General features: G+C 51.3%; 1 protein-coding gene across 1 annotated transcript; it reads left to right on the top strand.

The window, feature by feature from the left end:
• Nucleotides 1-4,408: 4,408 nt before the first annotated feature.
• TRIB1 (tribbles pseudokinase 1) lies at nt 4,409-9,835 on the top strand. Its single transcript, XM_086465369.1, has 3 exons — nt 4,409-4,735; nt 5,183-5,475; nt 7,596-9,835. Exons 1-3 carry the CDS (start codon nt 4,409-4,411, stop codon nt 8,062-8,064), a joined length of 1,089 nt encoding a protein of 362 aa, XP_086321495.1. The 3' UTR covers nt 8,065-9,835.
• Nucleotides 9,836-17,554: the final 7,719 nt, after the last annotated feature.

Raw genomic sequence — 17,554 nt, 5'->3', positions numbered from 1 at the left:
GTTACCAGTCCTGTCCCAAGCACTTGGGAAGCGGGGAGATGGTTACACAATTCTCATTGCCTCTGGCTGTTCTAGTTACAAAGATAAAGGGTCAGAGAACTGGAGCAGAGGAGATAATTTTGTGAGCATCTAAGGAAAAGCAGCTGGTCAGGTGAGTGTAGGCACTGGCTGAGGGCGAGACAGGTAGATGCTTGAATACTATGTAACAAAAATCCACTTAAATAACATAATTATGCCAGGAAAAGGGAATGTCGGTGCCTGACCACCAGAAATTCTGGATTCTTAAATCTTCATCTAGCAGATGCGACAGTGCTGCTTGTCTGTTTTAAGAAAGAGAAAAAACACACGAAGAGCAACATTCAGCTTGCCATAGCTCTGGCAAATCTGTGCTGGGCAAGACCCTTCTGTCTGCTGGGACGTGCCAGATCTGTGGTACACGTCCCACAGGATCTGGTTTCTGCTCCAGCCCCAGCTCCTCACCTAGCAGCTGGGACTCCAGGAAGAGAGGAGACAGCGAGCACTCCTGTTTGCTCTGACCGTCCTTTTCCAAGGCAGGATCTGGTCATGATTTTGTAATGTGCTTTGACCGGGAGCTCCTCAGACTTCCTTAGCATTTGGAAGGTGCCTGTTGCACACTGTTGTCCTTTGCCAAGCACAAAGACTACTGATCTGTACTCCTAAAGGCCATCCCTGCCCCACCCCACTGGTACCAGGCCCCTGTTGGAGCATCCAGGTCTGGGTGTTTAGTTCCTTGTAGTTTGCTGGCTCACAGTGGTTCATTTTTCTGGCGCTTGGGTAGCAAGACTCATCCACAGAGTCAATGTTTTATCCCGAAGTTAGGTAACTCTGCACTGATCTGTGCTCCACAGTGATTCACAGTGCTGTCCACCGGAGATGCGTTGCAGAGCCTTGGTTCATTTGGAAGGGCCGTAAAGCCATTCAGACTCACATTCACCGCAGGCACAGCTGAGAATTGCCATGCTAGTACTCACCTCGTGCACGCTGAGCAGGTAGCCCCCAAAAAATCTTTGATGAAGGCTTGTGCAGGGAATAGAATGAAGACCCGCAATGGCTTTTGATTTCAGGAGGACACTGATGCAGGAGTATGCCTGGATGCTTAAAAGCCCGTGGTGTGACCTGCAATGAACAGGAGACCGCTATGGCAAGTGTGGTAGTCCCATATTCTGCAAAAATCTTCTAACACTGAAATGCTGCAACAGTTCTTCCGTTCTTCACAAACCTCTCCCTGGAGTTCCTCCTGTTCTCAGCACTGGTTCATAACCAAACCAGGCTTGCATGCAAGCACTGGTGGGGATGGGTAAGGAGGACAAGTTTGAATCCTCTGAGAAGCACCGTGCTATGCAGCTCATCAGACACAACCCTTGGCATCCCTCTTTTTCAGCATTTTGGGGATCAGCCAAAATCAGAAAAAAAATGAAAACCCAAAGTGGGAATCACTTCAGTGCTCTGAGTGTTGGAATGAATCTGGTGGGGATGGAGAGGAGTCAGGGTGTGGATTTTTCTTATGATCCATACCCAAAACGTAAGACTTGAGAATAGGGTAGTGAGCACTGTTAATTTGGTTAAGAATTGCTACTATATGTTTATCGATGACATTAATGGTTTGGTTACCTGAAAGCATGCCAGGCATTTTAAAAAAGCAATGAGCAATGAAGTTTTCCTGCTGTCAGGAACTGCCCCCGTTTTGCAAAGACCTGACCCCTGGGAGATTTAAGCTTGGGTTCATCTCAGCCACATGTAGACAACTGAAGTTTGGTCTATGCAGTCAGCTGGGAGAGGGCACCCACCCGCACTTCTGGGATGAGTTGCCCAGAGGTTATCTTTCTGCTGGCCCTGGGGGACGGCATGCCCAGTTTCTGCTCCAGTTAGCAGGGACACCCCCACAGAGCGTGAAATCTGGGGAGTCCCTGTGAGAAGAGGCTGCCCAGACACCAGGAGCCTGTGGCAGGACTCTGGGGTGCAATGCTGGGTGTACCTCTGCTCTGCTCCCCTCTCACGCCCCAGACGATAGTTTTTTGGGGGGACAGGATGACGAGGGGGGCTTTTTGCCCTTCTTAAGGACCAGTGGGTGCCATCCCCCATTTGGCTGCCAGTAGCCTGAACCGAGCACCTCTGCTGGTCCTGGTGGCATAGGCCCAGCTTTAGGTGGATTCTGAGAGGCTTTAAATGGGTGGGAGGCTGGGAAGGTGCAGAATACGTCTTCCAACAACGTATGCAAGTGGATCCTCAGTACGGCCCTTCTGCTCCACAGGGACAGCGAGCTGGCACAGGAGCTGAGAGAGGGGGATCTTTGAGGGCACGTACTTACCCCAGGTGCAGCACTTGGGTTTTACACTGACACCTTCACTCCTGCTCACGCCGCATCTCAGTCTGAGAGCGCTACAGGGGATGCTGTTATACGCTAATAATGCCCGTGAGTAGGTTTATGTAGGTCCATTGCTATTTTGATGTGTCTACACCCTTCCCCTGCCCCCAAAAGCACTGACACCCCCACATACCTTGCACCACCTCAGATGTAGGAAGCAGCCCACACATGCAGCATCCTACCAGCTAAATTCACCCAGCAGCGCGTCCCACTCATAAAACTTCCAGGAAGGGTAAAGTAAAACAAAGGTCTGATGGATACTCAACGCGTGTTTTACCTATGAGAGGAACGAAATAAAACAGCGTGCTTTGAGCGTTGTGGTGAATCGCTCAGAAACAATCTGCAGACATTAATGGAATTGTATTTCTGAGGGAAAAAAAAAAAAAAAGGAAAATGCAGGCCCTGGGATATCCCTTTATGGCATATGCGTTTTATGTTTAAATGCATTAATGGGACTGCTATGCTATGAGTCATCCTGCACAAGAGTTTCATGTGTTTCTTAAAATACACTAGAAGTAGCTGAAGGCATGCACGGGTTTGCTGTGCAGTTATCTATCAGGAATCTGAGCAAATACCTGCATGCGTGGCACCACGGGCTTCAGCGCTCGGGGCAGGGGGGCATCCTGGGCCCTCTCTGCTGCTTACACAGACATAGGTTCGGGAAACCAAAACGGGATGGGAACTGCTCCTACAGAATAACAAAATGCAGGCTCCCTGTGTTATTAGGGAAGCCTCAGCACTGAATTACAGAAAATTTGCATATATGTAAACAGAAAAGCTGGAGAGTTTCCTTCTGAAACACTCTTGTCAAAACTACAGCTGTCTGCATTTTTTTTTTTTCCAGGGATGACTTGTTGCCTGGTTTTCTCTCATTTGTCTTCTGTTTACTAACAGTCCTGGCTGCAAATCTATTTACTCTTCCTTTAAACCGACACTTCTGAGCCCGATGGTGGCTGCTGAGCTCGACTCTCTGCTCCTCACAGGTCACTTCAGCTGCTTGCTCTCGGTGCTATTCCTTTTTCGGAGAGCAGATGGTTTTAACGTACGAAACACCCAAAGTGAAGTGTTTCTGACGGTGCACGTTAAGCCTGTGCTCATGAACAAGCGGTGGTTAACGCACAACAGCTTCGTGATGCAAACCTTGGGCCGAACGGTGGTTAATTAGTGATTAGTGAAAAGCAAGAACTGGGGGAAAGCGGTGGCCAAATGTGTCAAGGAGAAGCTCCTGGGAATGCAGCTTCCTTCCACAATTAGCCTGGCTTAACTTCTTTTTTTTTTTTTTGGGGGGGGGGGTTTACACATCGCACGGCGCCGTCTCCAAAGCACCACGGCGGCGGCTGGAATTTCTGACACCCGCTCGTGGATAAACCCGCTCCTGCCGTTTCCAGGGCTGCCTTGGCAGAAGAGGCGCTCGTCCTTTGTCCCCGCTGACTTTGCGTTATCGCTTCTTCGCTTTGCTAGAAAACCCTCTTCGCCTTCGTGCTTACGGGCGGGCGGTGGAGGCTGGAGGGTTTTGCGGGCGCGCTGGGCTCGCCAGGAGCGAACCCCAAAAGCGAGGGGTGAGCCCCGAGCGCTGCCATCCTCAGGAACCGGAGTCGGACGTGAAATGTCCTCGCTCCGGACCACGGCGGGGGGGGTGGGGGGGGGATCCCCGCCGCGCCCCCGGGCCCAGCGGGACGCGCAGCCAGGCGGGGCGGCGGGGGACCCGCCGCCCCGCCTGGCTGCGCGTCCCGCTGGGCCCGGGGGCGCGGAGAGCAGCGGGTGGAGCAACCCAGGCGTGTCCGAGCCTCCCTCCTCCCATTTCCCCGTGCGTCAGGGCCAGGAGGAGGAGACTCGCTAATTTTTTTTTTTTTTAATTTTTTTTTTTTTTTTTTTTTTTTTTTTTTTTTTTTAAAAGCCTCCAACTACTTTAGCGCGGAGTCGGCAGCAGATGGTGGACACGGCCCGAGGTTTCGGCGGGGAGAGCGAAGGGATGCGCCAAGCCCCCACCGCCCGCCTCTAGCTCCGCGCCCGCTCCTCTCCATGAGCCGCCCCGCGTCCCTCCTGCCGGCCGCCCGCTGCCGCAGCGCCCCGGCCAAGCGGCTCCCGCCCCTCCACGACGGCCCCGCCGAAGAAGCGCCGGCCGCCAAGTGCCCCCGCCTCGCCGACTGCGGACCCCCGGATTGCCTCAGCGCTCCCGGGTCGCCCTGTTCCCCCGCTTCTCCCGCCGCCGCCGCCGCCGCCGCCGCCGCCGCCGGGGGAGCGGCGGGTCCCAGCCTGATCGCCTCCTACCTGCTGCTGCCGCTGGCCGAGCGGGAGCAGGTGTCGAGGGCGCTGAGCGTCAGCTCCGGCCGGGAGCTGCGCTGCAAGGTGAGCGCCCGGCGCCGCGGGCGCGGAGCGGGGGGCAGCGTTGGAGGGGCGGCGGGAGGGGGGGGGGAAGCCTCCCGGTGCCGCGGGAGCGGGGAGAGCCTGGCAAAACATCCTCCCGGTGAGAAACGCCGCCCGTGGGGATTTGCAGGCGCTGGGAGGGAGCTGGAAGGAACTCCGGGTGACCTCGGAGTGCCTCCCCCAAAAGGCTTTGGGGACAGCGGTTTGCTTTATTTTCTTTTTTTTTTCTTTTTTTTTTTTCCCCCCCCTTTTCCCTCCCCTTTTGGTGTAAAATGAACAGGAAGGGTCTCGGTAACCGCTTTGAACGGCGTTCCTGCCGAGCGCTGGCTCCCCTCCAGCTCCCTCGTCATTGTTTGGGGAGAGTCGCTACGCGAGCGGCTGCTTTCAGCGCCCTTGAGAATGAATTTTGGTTTAATTTCCTCTTTACAGGTGTTCCCCCTCAAACACTACCAGGACAAGATCCGCCCTTACATTCAGCTGCCATCACACAGAAACATCACCGGGGTTGTCGAAGTCATCCTTGGGGACACCAAGGCCTATGTGTTCTTTGAAAAGGACTTTGGGGACATGCACTCCTACGTGAGGAGCTGCAAGAGGCTGAGGGAAGAGGAGGCTGCCCGGCTGTTCAAGCAGATCGTCTCCGCTGTAGCTCACTGCCACCAGTCGGCCATCGTACTTGGTGACCTCAAGCTCAGGAAATTTGTTTTCTCTAATGAAGAAAGGTAAGCGGTTGTCACCAGCCAGCCCTGGGGTGAGTGGGGAGGGAGGAATGCCGCATCCAGAGACGCAGAAAGCGTCCCGGGGAGTGGAAATGGCCGTGTCAGCTGCGGGCGATCCGAGTAGGTCCCATCACGTGTGTGTAGTAGGTCACGGATCTAACCGGTACGCACTTACTCTTAGTTAGATCTCGACTGATGAAAGGGGAGGAAGCTCGCCGGGAGCTTCCTCTCATTCAGCAGCAGTTCAGTGAAATGTGCTGGTAGAGGAAGGGGCGATAGTTTGGATGCTCGTTAGTGCCAGAAGATGTCATCTGTGCCGCTCGTTCAGCGCGGAATGAACAAAAGGCAGAGAGAAGGAGAGGAGAGATGCCGAGGCATTGTGCTGGGGAGGGGGAACGGCCCGGCTGGGGGAGCAGGAGGTGTGAGGGGCCAGAGCTCTGGTCCCTCCTTGTGCCCAGGACAGCTGCCCTGTGACAGCGCTGGGGTCGGGAGAGGGGTGCTCAGGAGGGGTCTCCCCACTGAAATCCCCTGCCGAGCGGGGTTAGGCTGCTAACAAAAGACCAGCTGTGTCCTTTGAGGCTTTTATCCCTCCTCCACTACCGGTGGCGGTGCCCCCGGCGCCCGTGGGTGCGGGCATGCACAGGAGGGAAGGTGGGACATGGTTAAATACTGCTTTGGGAATCTGCACTAGAGAAAAGCACTTTGGTAAAACTGAGCCTAAAGCCTAGGTTTATAGCGAGGAGACCCGGAATCTAGTTGTTAAATTTAGATTAGGGAAATAATTCAGTATTTCCCTGGCGTGTTTGCTGCTTTTGTAGTGCCTCACTGCACGTGGTAGAGCCAGAAATACATTTTTAATCAGCAAAACTGACTCTGAATAGCTGCTTATCCTGTGGAAAGCTAAAAAAAATAAGTAAAAGCTGTAATGGAGTTGTGTTTAATCTGATGAAACTGGAAGTGGTATTACTGAAGCAGAAGAAAATGCTTTTTTGTTGTTTTTGGTTTTGTTTTTTTTGTTGTTGTTTTTTGTTTTTAACGGGGCTAATGCTTCTTCGGGATATCGTTTGTAAATGTGATCAGAAAATTAACCGGCACTGCCCCCCTTAAACAGAAACAACCATATGTTGACATGCAAAGAAAGTAATTCCTTTGAAGGAAACTATTGCAGCTTTTCCCGCCCATGAGAAGATGAAACATTTGTTGAAATGTTACATTGCACACAGTCTCGCTCATTTGGAAATAATGCGTTGCACAGGCGAGTGTCATGTGCATCCCATTTGGCAAGAAGAGGGTTAAGCAATGGCAGGCAGACTCGGGCTCCCCGGCACAGGTGCAGTTTCAGGGCTCCCACAGCCAATCCCGGGCCCACGGTTCTCGTTGAGTCATATTTTCCGTTTGCAGAACCAATGGGTATTTGGCGAGGTCACGCCGAGGACAGGCTGCAGCCAACGCATCTACACCCCAGCGGGCGGCAAGGCGGCGCAGAGCCCTTCCCGGGCGAGCTGATGGCTGCCTTGCTGGTGCGAGGCTCCCCTTTCCCCCCCGAGACGGGAGGCCGGGGGGGATCCGTCTCCACCGGGGAGGTGGTGGGTGCAGCCGTACCCTCTAGAAAGGCGAAAAGACTAAGAATTACAAAATAAAAGTGAAACATAAAGTGCAAAACTCAGGAGAGCCGATGGTTCCCACGAGCGCAGAAGGGAGCGGGACTTTGCGGTTTGCAGAATCGCCCGGCTGGACGCTGTCTGCTCAAAGCCTGAGCCGCAAATAGCGGCGTGTAGGATGCCCTGTAGCCGATTAACCCCCTGCCACTGCCGAGCAGCCTGCACGCAGAGAAGGTGACTTGCTGGTGTTCCACGAGAGCCCCCTGGGTTGTTAGAGCCCCCAGTAAATAGGCAGGTGTCGCCGAACGCCTCCCCGATGCACGTAGCTGTGCTTCCATTACACGGCTCCAGGAGTCCAGGCAACTTCTCCGCTGCAAATGAAAAAGGGTTTCCTCTTGTTTTCTTTATGCCGACAGGAGAAGGGGAGTGGGGATTGCGGGGGCGGGGGGGGGGCTCGCCGGGCTCGCCTGTGCCTGGGCATTGCTCTTTCTAACCTGCGGGTTCCTCTCGTGCTCTCCCTAGGACTCAGCTGCGGCTGGAGAGCCTGGAAGACACACACATCATCAAAGGCGAAGACGATGCGCTCTCAGACAAGCACGGCTGCCCGGCGTATGTCAGCCCTGAGATCCTAAACACGACAGGGACTTACTCTGGAAAATCAGCCGACGTGTGGAGTTTGGGAGTGATGCTCTATACCCTGCTGGTGGGACGCTATCCCTTCCATGACTCGGACCCTAGCACTCTGTTTTCCAAAATCCGACGTGGACAGTTCTGCATTCCTGACCACGTCTCCCCCAAAGCCCGATGCCTCATCCGCAGCCTCCTGCGGCGGGAACCCTCGGAAAGACTCACTGCTCCGGAGATCTTGCTTCATCCTTGGTTCGAGGCAGTCTTGGAGCCTGGATATACAGACCAGGAGACGGGAACTTCGGATCAAATTGTTCCAGAATACCACGGAGACAGTGATGATATTAGTTCCTTCTTCTGCTAACCCCAAAAACTCTTGGCGGTTCTCACATCCGGCATCCTCGTAGCGTTTCATTTTTCCACGTTTGCAAACTCGACAGCATCTTAAAGTGCCAGTATGGTCAGAAAAGTGACCTTGTTCAAAATAAATGCCAACCTGCAGATCTCCGCTCCCTGAGTGTACTCAGAATTTCATCCTCTTGCTCTGCTGGGAGGTCTGTCCCACCAGCCCTGGAGGACCCGAGCAGCTTTGTGAAGGCCACCTGGCTTTTCTTCTGCCTCCCACGTCCTCCGCCGGTGTAACCGGCCACGTCTTGGCTGCGGAATCTTACGGCCGGCGAGGCGTGAGACAGAAAGGAAGCTCTGTCTGCTTTCCCGCGGTGCCCACGGGGCTGTGGAGCCCTGGCCGCAATGCGCAGGGAGCTGGGGGCATGAGGCGCACCTCTAACGGAGCAAATCTGACAGAAACGGGTAAAGAGGGGAATCGACGCGGCATGCTACGTTGGCCGGCTCGTAAGTAGCTTCCTGACTGTAAGCGCACTTTAATGAGGGAAGGAGGTCTGCGCCTGCCAGCCAGCTGCCTGCTCACGGCTGCTGCTCCAGCTGAGCTTGCTTTCGGAGGCATGAAGCTCCTAGATCCACCTGTAAGACAAATCACTGCTGTGGCTCTTTCCGAAGCAGAAACCAGTGGATCTCCAAGCCGGATCCCCTCCAATTCCATTTGCTGACTGGGAAAGCATTTTAAATAGACTTAAGCCTCACATTACCATGGCATAGCCTACATAACTTTATGCCCTCAGCGAGCTTGTCAAGTAGCAGGTCTCGTTAGCTCTGAGTGCCAAAACATATCCGTTTACCAAACCGTAACACTATCGGCTGGGGCACCTTCCCTTGGAAAACGATAAGGGGTATCTTGTACAGTACATGTAAACACGGCTGTGTTTTCCTACAGGTTCAACTCTTAAAAACATCACGTCCCCTCTCCTCTTTCCCCCTCCAGTCCCCCAGAAAGTTAGTCTTAAGAGTAAAATCTCCATACGCCCTTAGTTGATTATTCAGGTATGTTGTTTGCCTCTGGCTATGGTTTTTTGTTTTTCTTTAACATTTTTTTTTTGCATGATTATTCATAGTCTTTCCAATGTGCGTGGATAATGAATATATCTAAATCATTAGCTTCCTGGGTTGGGGGTAAGTAAAGCTTAGTCCTGCCTAAAATTTCTGCTTCGTTTCACATTTGTGTCCAGTGGCTTATGCAAAGAGATGTCCGTTCGCCTTGGGCGAGAGCGGGGGCTTCTGGAATGGCTGTGGGGTGGGTGACGTGTGCCCCCACACGGCACAGTTCGAGTGAAGTCATTTTAAGGGTTAACCCCCAGCAAGCTGCAGTCCCACCACACCTTGCAAGAATACCATGTATACCTCATGGACTGTGTACTTTGTACATACCTTACTGTTTGGGGTTTTGTTTTCTTGTTTTGTTGTACTTGTCCTAATAAGAGGTGTCGAAGAGCAATTTAATGTGAATTATTGTTGGCAATACTAACTTGACAGAATCATGAGCATTAAGAGCAGGGCGCTACAGCTCTCCGTTGCACTAAACCTCTCATGATTGCTTGACATTTGTATCTGTGATACAGTTTAACCCTTCTATGAAAAACAGTACATTTGTATATATTGGTAGAAAACTCTGCCAGAAAAGCTAAAAACACTATGTCCATCTTGTAAATATGTATATGTATGTGGAAACCTGGATGATAAAGTCTGACTTGTAGAAAGTTTTAATAAACTTGGTTTCATAATTTTTGTCCCCATTTCTTATGGTCTCTTGAGGGGAGCGCAGCTTGAGCAAGTTCAGTTTAATCCGAGAAAAATGGGGTTTGGCGGAGGAGAGGATCAGCTCGTTTGCCATCCCTGTACCTGCCCCGTTGTGCTTGAGGTGCCAGGGTCTGAGCCCTGACTCCCCCAGCTCTGCCTGGGGGGAGTCCCTGTGGAGATGCCGGGGGGGCAGGGGGTGGAAAGGGCCTGAGGTGTCCCCAGAGCTATCTGAAACGGGGTATCCTGCTCATCTGGCAAACAAGGGTGAGAGGAGTTACAGCTCTGCCTCTGAACTTCAGAAACCTTCTTGCCTTTCAGCACGTGCCCTCACTTCCATCTGCGCCCCGTGAGCAGAAAACGCTACGGCACCGCGCGGCTGTCGCCCTGCCAGTGGAAAATCAGATCTCAGGTGGCTAGAGGGGAGCAGCCAGAAGCAGAGGCAGGGGTGGAGAGCGTTGGCTTTGACGGGGAGCCGTGGGCAGGAGCTTGAGCCCGCTGCCAGCAGGCAGCTCGGAGGCCACCCAGTGCTCCCGTTAAAAACGAAGGGAAAGATGATTAGAGCTGCTTTCCTTTGTGGCAAGAAGAGAGGAGTATAAATAGCAGCAGTATCAAGGTTAGAGAATGTGCTTTCCTGAAAGAGATCAAGCCACCCTTGTAATCCACCCCGAGCGGTGAGATCATCGCTTGCAAGTAGAGAGGAGGAGGAAGAGAGTCTTGATTTTTATTTATACTTTGCCTCATGTTTAACTTTGTCCTTTTGCTTGAAATCTGTTCACCAGAGCAACTGCTTCCAGGCAGCTCTTTGAGCAGGAGCAACTTCAACAAGGGTTTTTCTGTTAGAAGGGGAGTGCAAAGGGAAAAGGAGGGACTAGGGACCCGGTCAGTGATGAGGCAAAGTGCACTGACTTTAATTAGGCACCTTGACTCCCACTCTGAGAAACCCGCAGTCTGTGCAGTAGGCACAAATTTTCTCAGCACTTGCTGAGTGAATGTCAGACACCGAAATATCTCAAGTTACTTTACTGATGTTATTATCACAAGCCTTGTAAAAATACATGCGCTGCAGAGCCTGGCTGATTGAATTACCCGCTGCCCTACCGTGCTTTTGGGCTTGGACAGAAGCCCTGATGCATCCTTTTAAAACAACTGCAGGAGGTTCGTGTTTCGGTGAAACCTTGAAAACTTTCAAAACACTTTTTTCTTTCCCCTTGCAGTTAAGTCACTCTTAGTAGGTGAATGTGTAGGTCATCCCATGGCTTTATTTCACACGAGCTACGCTGCAGAGCAATTAAAATAAATGCCAAATTGTAGTAACATCTGCAAACAGCCTCTGTGTTGCTTTAGGGATTATAATGCAACATCCGTTTGTACAGCAGAATAAATTGCTATTGCTTCGTAACCCCATCGTTTGTATTATTGTATACAAAGTTTCAGAGCGTGTTGAAAGAACCAGCATATTAAGTGATTAAACTGTGATGGTGGGTGTGAGAACTTTGATTTATGCAATGCATACATTTCTTTTTGAGAGAGTCATAATTTGTCTATTTTTAAATGGTCCTTTCGGATGAGGACTGTATGAAACTCTCACGTATTTCTCAGACCTGGTCACCGTTTTCGTCTCGAAGTTGCAAGATATTTCTGGCCTCTCTGAAAAGAGCTGGGAGCCTTCGGTCCTCCCCTGTTTGCTGCTGAAAACATAAAAAGTTGAGTTTTTTTTCACAACGTGCTGGGTTCCATCCTAAACTGGCCTCAAACCACCTCCCAGTCAGGATAGATCTTACATCCTAAATATGTATTTTTATCAACTCGGCTGCGTTTTAGGCGTCAGTTCAATAATTTTCTTTTGAAGTAGCACAGCAGAATTTATAACCCGGCTTCCTCTTAAAGCGCCAGGTAAAACAGCCAGCTCAGCAGGCTCAGCTTTAAGGTCAACATCTCTTTGCCAAGCAGGTGATACTGCTGAGGTTATTTGCAGCTAATTAAGAAGGATTGGTAGAGGTTCAGTTCTACCTATGCTAAAAAGCACTCTGATTTTAGGAGAACACCTTCAAGTCAGTCAAAGGCACTTCTGCATCAATGCATTATTTATGGCAGAGGGAAAAGAACAATTTTTTGTACAGCTACGCAAGATGAAGATTGATTGCACTTGGCTGGTGCAATGCTCTTCTCCAGCTCTGCTTTAATGCACCGAGGGTAGGCCTGAGAGACAACTTGAAAAACACATTTTATTTAATCAGCGCTAAGCGCGTTCTGTCAAGCACATCTATTTGGATTATCTCTTTGTACAAAAGCAGATTTTTTTCCCACTTTTTTCATGCTTTTGCATTCTGTCAGGGAAAAATCCCAACGTTTAGCATTATGGCACTGCGCAGATTTAGCAGCACAAAGAAACATCCTATGCAAATGCTTCTTAGAAATACAATGTTTTCCTAGCGAGCAATGAGAAGAATAGCTTGACATGTAACCACGGTCTGAATTAATCCCTTGCGAAAAATGGCTTTGTAAAATGCAACATCTCTCAGAACTATTGTTGGTAAAAGTACCGTGAAATTTGCAACAGTTCTTACGATGATTCCTCCATAACTTGCAAAATCTTGTTCTCCCAGTGAAATCCAGAGTTCAGATTTCAGTCAGGATCAATTTTTTTGTTGCAGCAAACCGGCAAATCCTTCAGGATATGAGTTCACAGCAGGAACTTTTTTTTTTTTTTTTTTTTTTTTTTTTATGAAGCCAGCTATTTAGAAAATGCCTTCAAGAAAACTCATTAGTTTCATTGCCCTGTATGTATTTATTTACAGTATTTAACCAGCTAAACAAGCTAATGTGCAGCACTTCATTTCCTAATTTGGCTTTGAAGCCGGAGCAGCAGAAGTATCAATTACATTCTGTCAAATGCAAACATTAACATAACTGTGTGAAGCAATCATGTTTCTAACAACAGCAAGCACTGCCCAGAGGACCAAAATAAATAAAATTCATAAAGCGAGAGGTAACGCTTTTCTTTACGGCAGGCTTAGGGCTGGCGAGCGCCCGTGCGCTTTCCTCTCAAGGGACGTTGGTCTCGCAGGGCTGCGGAGGCAGCTCTGGCGCTGAAAGGCAGGTGATTAATAAGGCACTTGCTCACCCGGGGCACGGTCTCATCACAGCGGGTGTGGATTTCTGCATGCAACTCCCACTGTTATTAATGGTTAATTAATGTGTAATTTGCAGAAAGGGATGAAACTGGGACCTCGGCGGTGTGTTGTGAGCACACACGCAGGCTTATCGTTCGAAGAAATATCAGGGTGACATGAAGGGTGGATGACAGAAAATAAGTGCGGCATGAATCAGCTGCCCCGTGTTTACCACACGGTGCTGTTGTGGGAAAACATTCACCTCCACCGACTGCCCTCTCCTGCCAACAACAAAAGTCGAGTTTGATAAATTATTAGTGGAGATGTTTTCAGTGGCTTTGCTTAGATTTTACCCCTCTTGCGCAAATTGCAGATTAGGAAAGGATTAAGTAACAACAGTGTGGCTAAAGTATTACACATCACGCTGGCGATTAGCCAAAGAATGTAGCATGCAAAAGCTGACATTGCCTAAGAAATCAAATATAGCTCGGGTCACCACAGAAAATGACTCTTCCCCATCACCTAAGGTAGTTGCTCAGTTTCTCCTGTGTCACCCAGCATCTTGCACCAGCAAATCGTTCATTACTGGGCTTTTTTTTTTTCCTTTTAGTTTTGGTTTTTTTTTTTCTTTTCTTTTCTTAACTTCCAGGTAGTGACAAAGCCATAAACATTTAGATGAATCACAGAAACCATAAATGTAATTGAGTGTAAAGCCATTGTTGGGCCTTGTGATAACATCCCGGTCAAGTCTCGACTTGTCAGATTCGTAGTCTCGCTGAGGTTCAAATACTGCGAGTTTTCTTTGCCATGCTGGCAACCGGGGGCAAAGTATCAACATAACTTGGGGCAAAAGGCTGTCATGCCCAGTGACAATGACTTTGCGAAGGGGCAGTGGGATGGCTGGTGTAAGTGCTTCCTCCAGCGAGTAAAGGCGACAGAACAAGGCTCACAAAGGTCGGCCAGCAGCTTTCGTTGCAAAGCCGGGAGGCAGTGGCCCTCCAACCCCAGGCGAAAGGGTAGACCGCTGGCTGACAGGCAAGGTGGCGAGCCCTGCTCCTTCCCACCCTCACGCTTGTGCCCAAGCTGCCTGGAGCTGGAGGAAGGCAGGATGCTGTTGGGCCAACAGGTCCACCCGGCCCCAGGAGAAGCACCAGCAGACGCCTACAGATGTGCATGGGGGCCGGGCAGGCGCCTGTCAGGCTCCCCCTGCGATGTCCCCACCGCGGCACAGGGACACAGTACTTAGAGGGGGCCTACAGGAAAGGTGGGGAGCAACTATCAGGGAGTGTGGTGACAGGACAAGGGCTAATGGTTTCAAACTCAAAGAGCGTAGATTTAGATTAGATTATTAGGAAGAAGTTCTTTACTGTGAGGGTAGTGAGACCCTGGCACAGGCTGCCCAGAGCAGCTGTGGCTGCCCCCTCCCTGGCAGGGCTCAAGGCCAGGCTGGATGGGGCTGGGAGCAACCTGGTCTGGTGGGAGGTGTCCCTGCCCATGGCCGGAGGTTGGAACTGGATGGTCTTTAAGGTCCTTTCCAACCCAAACCATTCTGTGATTCTATGACACCATGGCCCATTGATGTCCACCTTGATGTTTAACCATCCTCTGAGGACCTTCCTGTCAAACAGTTGCTTGGCTGCCTTTGACCCTGTCTGTACTTCGGGGTCTTGAAATCTTGCAGCAGTGAATTCCAGAGCAGAGCTTGGTGCTGTTCCGTTAAATTACTGTGCTTGGAAAGGGGATTTGCTCCAAAACACAACAATATGACTGGAACAACTGGAGAGGACCAACTGGCCCAGTTTTGGAGGAACTTTGTGCTGCCCTTGCTCCCCGTGGCGACCGGAGGCGACACAGAGCAGCCATGCTCTGTGCAGGGCAGCAGCCTTTGGAGGTGGCCGTGGTACGCCAGGGCAATGAGGACTTGAGCCCAGTGGACAGAATGGCTTAATCAGCGAACTCATGGGAGTTTTTATCGTAGGTCTTGTGATCCTTAATATGTAAGAGCTCTGTCTGTTGAAGTTAATGATCTCCAGGAGATATTAAACTTTCATGTCAGGATGAACGAGCAATTGTCCGGTCCTCACTGTTGCACAGAGGGATTTGAAAGGATGTGTCCTGTGAACTCTTTGGACTATCCCTGCTCTTCACCGGTGTCCCGGCCAGATGCTCCATGCTGCAAAGGCATGCTTGACTGGCTTCCTCATTATAGCAGGCAGAGCTTTGTCCTTTTATCTGAGCAGCTGGCAAAACAATAAATTAAAAAATAAGTCAAAGTCAGCAAATAGTTTTCTTTCCCCATGCATGAGGTTAGAGGAACTACTCCTCCTCCTCCTCCTCCTCCAGAATGATTTCCTGACTTGGTAACATTTTTCTCAATCTCCTCTTCTTCTTTTTCTCCAAGCGCGTGGGGAAAAGCAGGATTTGTGGTTCGGCTGGAGGGGGAGCACCTTTTTGTGCCGTACTGTGGCCCAGGCGCTTCATGTGCATGTGCCAACTGCAGCGAAAGCCCTAAAAAAAATCTCTCTCCAGCGTGGGGCAAGGGTGGTTTTGCAGGGAGAGTGCTTTCAACACGTCGGGATGGAACCTGGACTCCAGCCATGAGGGACCCCCCTGCCTGCAGGCTTGTTGGGCAAGACGTGCTTGCTGGAGACAGCACCGCCTTTAATAGCCATGGCCGGGAGATGGTCCATTCTGGGACGTTGTTCTGTGCTGGAGGGAAGGTGCTGGAGTGGCATCTAGCTTCAGTCCCCGGCGCTGGGTATGGCTCGGGGTCGCTGGCAGGGCTTTGGCTGCTGGACGCAGGCAGAGCTGCTCCCGCAGGGTGCCGGGGGCCGAGCCGGTGACCCGGGGCTGGCCCATGATGCACATCCTCCTCACGCATGTGGGCATGAGTCAGAGCCCGGGAGGAAGAGGCCTCACCCAGCGGCAGGCAGAGCGGCGCGGGGAGCTCGGGCTGTGTGCTGATGGAGGAGATGATTGCTTATTGCTGCTGACAGCCTCCCTCGGTGAAACGCCTGCACCTGCAGCGCGGGGGGAAGGGGGTCTGGAGCTAACCAGGTCTCCCACCATGTTGTCAGAGGTTCGATGCAAGTGCTATGGAATGGGTTTGCAGAGGCAGCTCAGAGCCTGCCTGTAGGCATCTGTGCACCTTAGAGCTGAAGGACTTGCTGGACGCTCCCAGCACACACATCCGAAGCCGCTGCCCGTCTCCCGTAGTGAGAAGGCAAAGCAAGGCTGAGCAAATCCACATCCATCCCCCTCTACTCTGCTTTTGTAAGACCCCACCCAGAGTACTGCTTTCAGCTCTGGGGCCCCGGCATAAGAAAGGCACGGAGCTGTTGGAGTGTGTCCAGAGGAGGGCCACAAATACGATCAGAGGGCTGGAGCACCTTTCCTATGAGGACAGTCTGAGAGAGTTGGGGTTGTTCAGCCTGGACAAGAGAAGGCTCCGCGGAAACCTTATAGTGGCCTTCCAGTACTTAAAGGGGGCCTGCAGGAAAGGTGGGGAGGAACCAGTGGAACAGGTTGCCCAGGGAACCTGTGGCTGCCCCCTCCCTGGGAGTGTTCAAGGCCAGGTTGGATGGGGCTTGGAGCAACACAGTCTAGTGGAAGATGTCCCTGCCCATGGCAGGGGGCTGAACCAGATGATCTTTAGGGTCCCTTCCATCCCAAAACATTCTATGATTCGCTGCTGAGCAGAGGCCTCTGGAAAAGCAATGCAGTCTTTACCTCTCTTCTTCCCATCGGCTTGACCTCGGTCTTGCTATCTTCAGCACCCGTCAGCTGCTCTTTACCCAGGTGCTAATCTCGCTTGGGCCACCCGGGCGACGGGCCAGCCATCCCCCCCACCCACCCCCACCCGGCCGCCTTGCCAAGAAACAGGTGTCCCGATCTTTTGAGCCCTGCAAATGATTGCATTTAATTATTTCTGGAAAATTTCCGCTGCGGTCTTAGAGTGATTCTTCCAGAAACCTGGTTCATCTTTGCTAGGAAGCTGTCGCATGTCTCAAGCAAAGGTCAGGATGAATCACTTTGGAAAGCACTCCAGCTGCGATGGACTCCCAGCACCGGGTGAGTGGAAGCGTGTCCATGGTTTGGCACTTAAACGCAAAGCCCTGAACATCCCCAGTGCTCCTTGGAGTCAATGGGATGACTTGCATAGAGTAACAAATGCCGGGTATGACTGTAGGCAGTTCAAAAGCCAGCGGTAGATGGATCACGGTCTTGCAGCTGTGGCTTTAAAAGGGTTATTGATTCATTTGGAAACAACTAGCAGGAGTGACTTTGTAACAGACAGGATTATTTAGTCTCACCACATGCCAAACATAGACAAAGTACAGTTCAGCACTGGGATTCTTCCAGTGACCATCACATAAAGCACCCAACAGGAAAATACACCAGTGAGCTGGATAATGCACTTTCCTTAGGTATGTTTGCAGCCAGCGAAGGATGCATATAGCCCTCAAAAGCAAAGGGAGAAATTCTTCAGTTAAAGACCTAATAGGGAGGAGTTAAGCTGGGAAGCAATCAACCAAAACAAAAAAAGTATGCGGATAATGATACAGCCATGATCCAGGCTGCTGCAGCAGT

This window comes from Leptosomus discolor, chromosome 5 (assembly GCF_034619465.1).
Source record: "Leptosomus discolor isolate bLepDis1 chromosome 5, bLepDis1.hap2, whole genome shotgun sequence".
In the NCBI taxonomy this organism is placed as follows: domain Eukaryota; kingdom Metazoa; phylum Chordata; class Aves; order Leptosomiformes; family Leptosomidae; genus Leptosomus; species Leptosomus discolor.
This window is presented reverse-complemented; position numbering and strand designations above follow the sequence as displayed.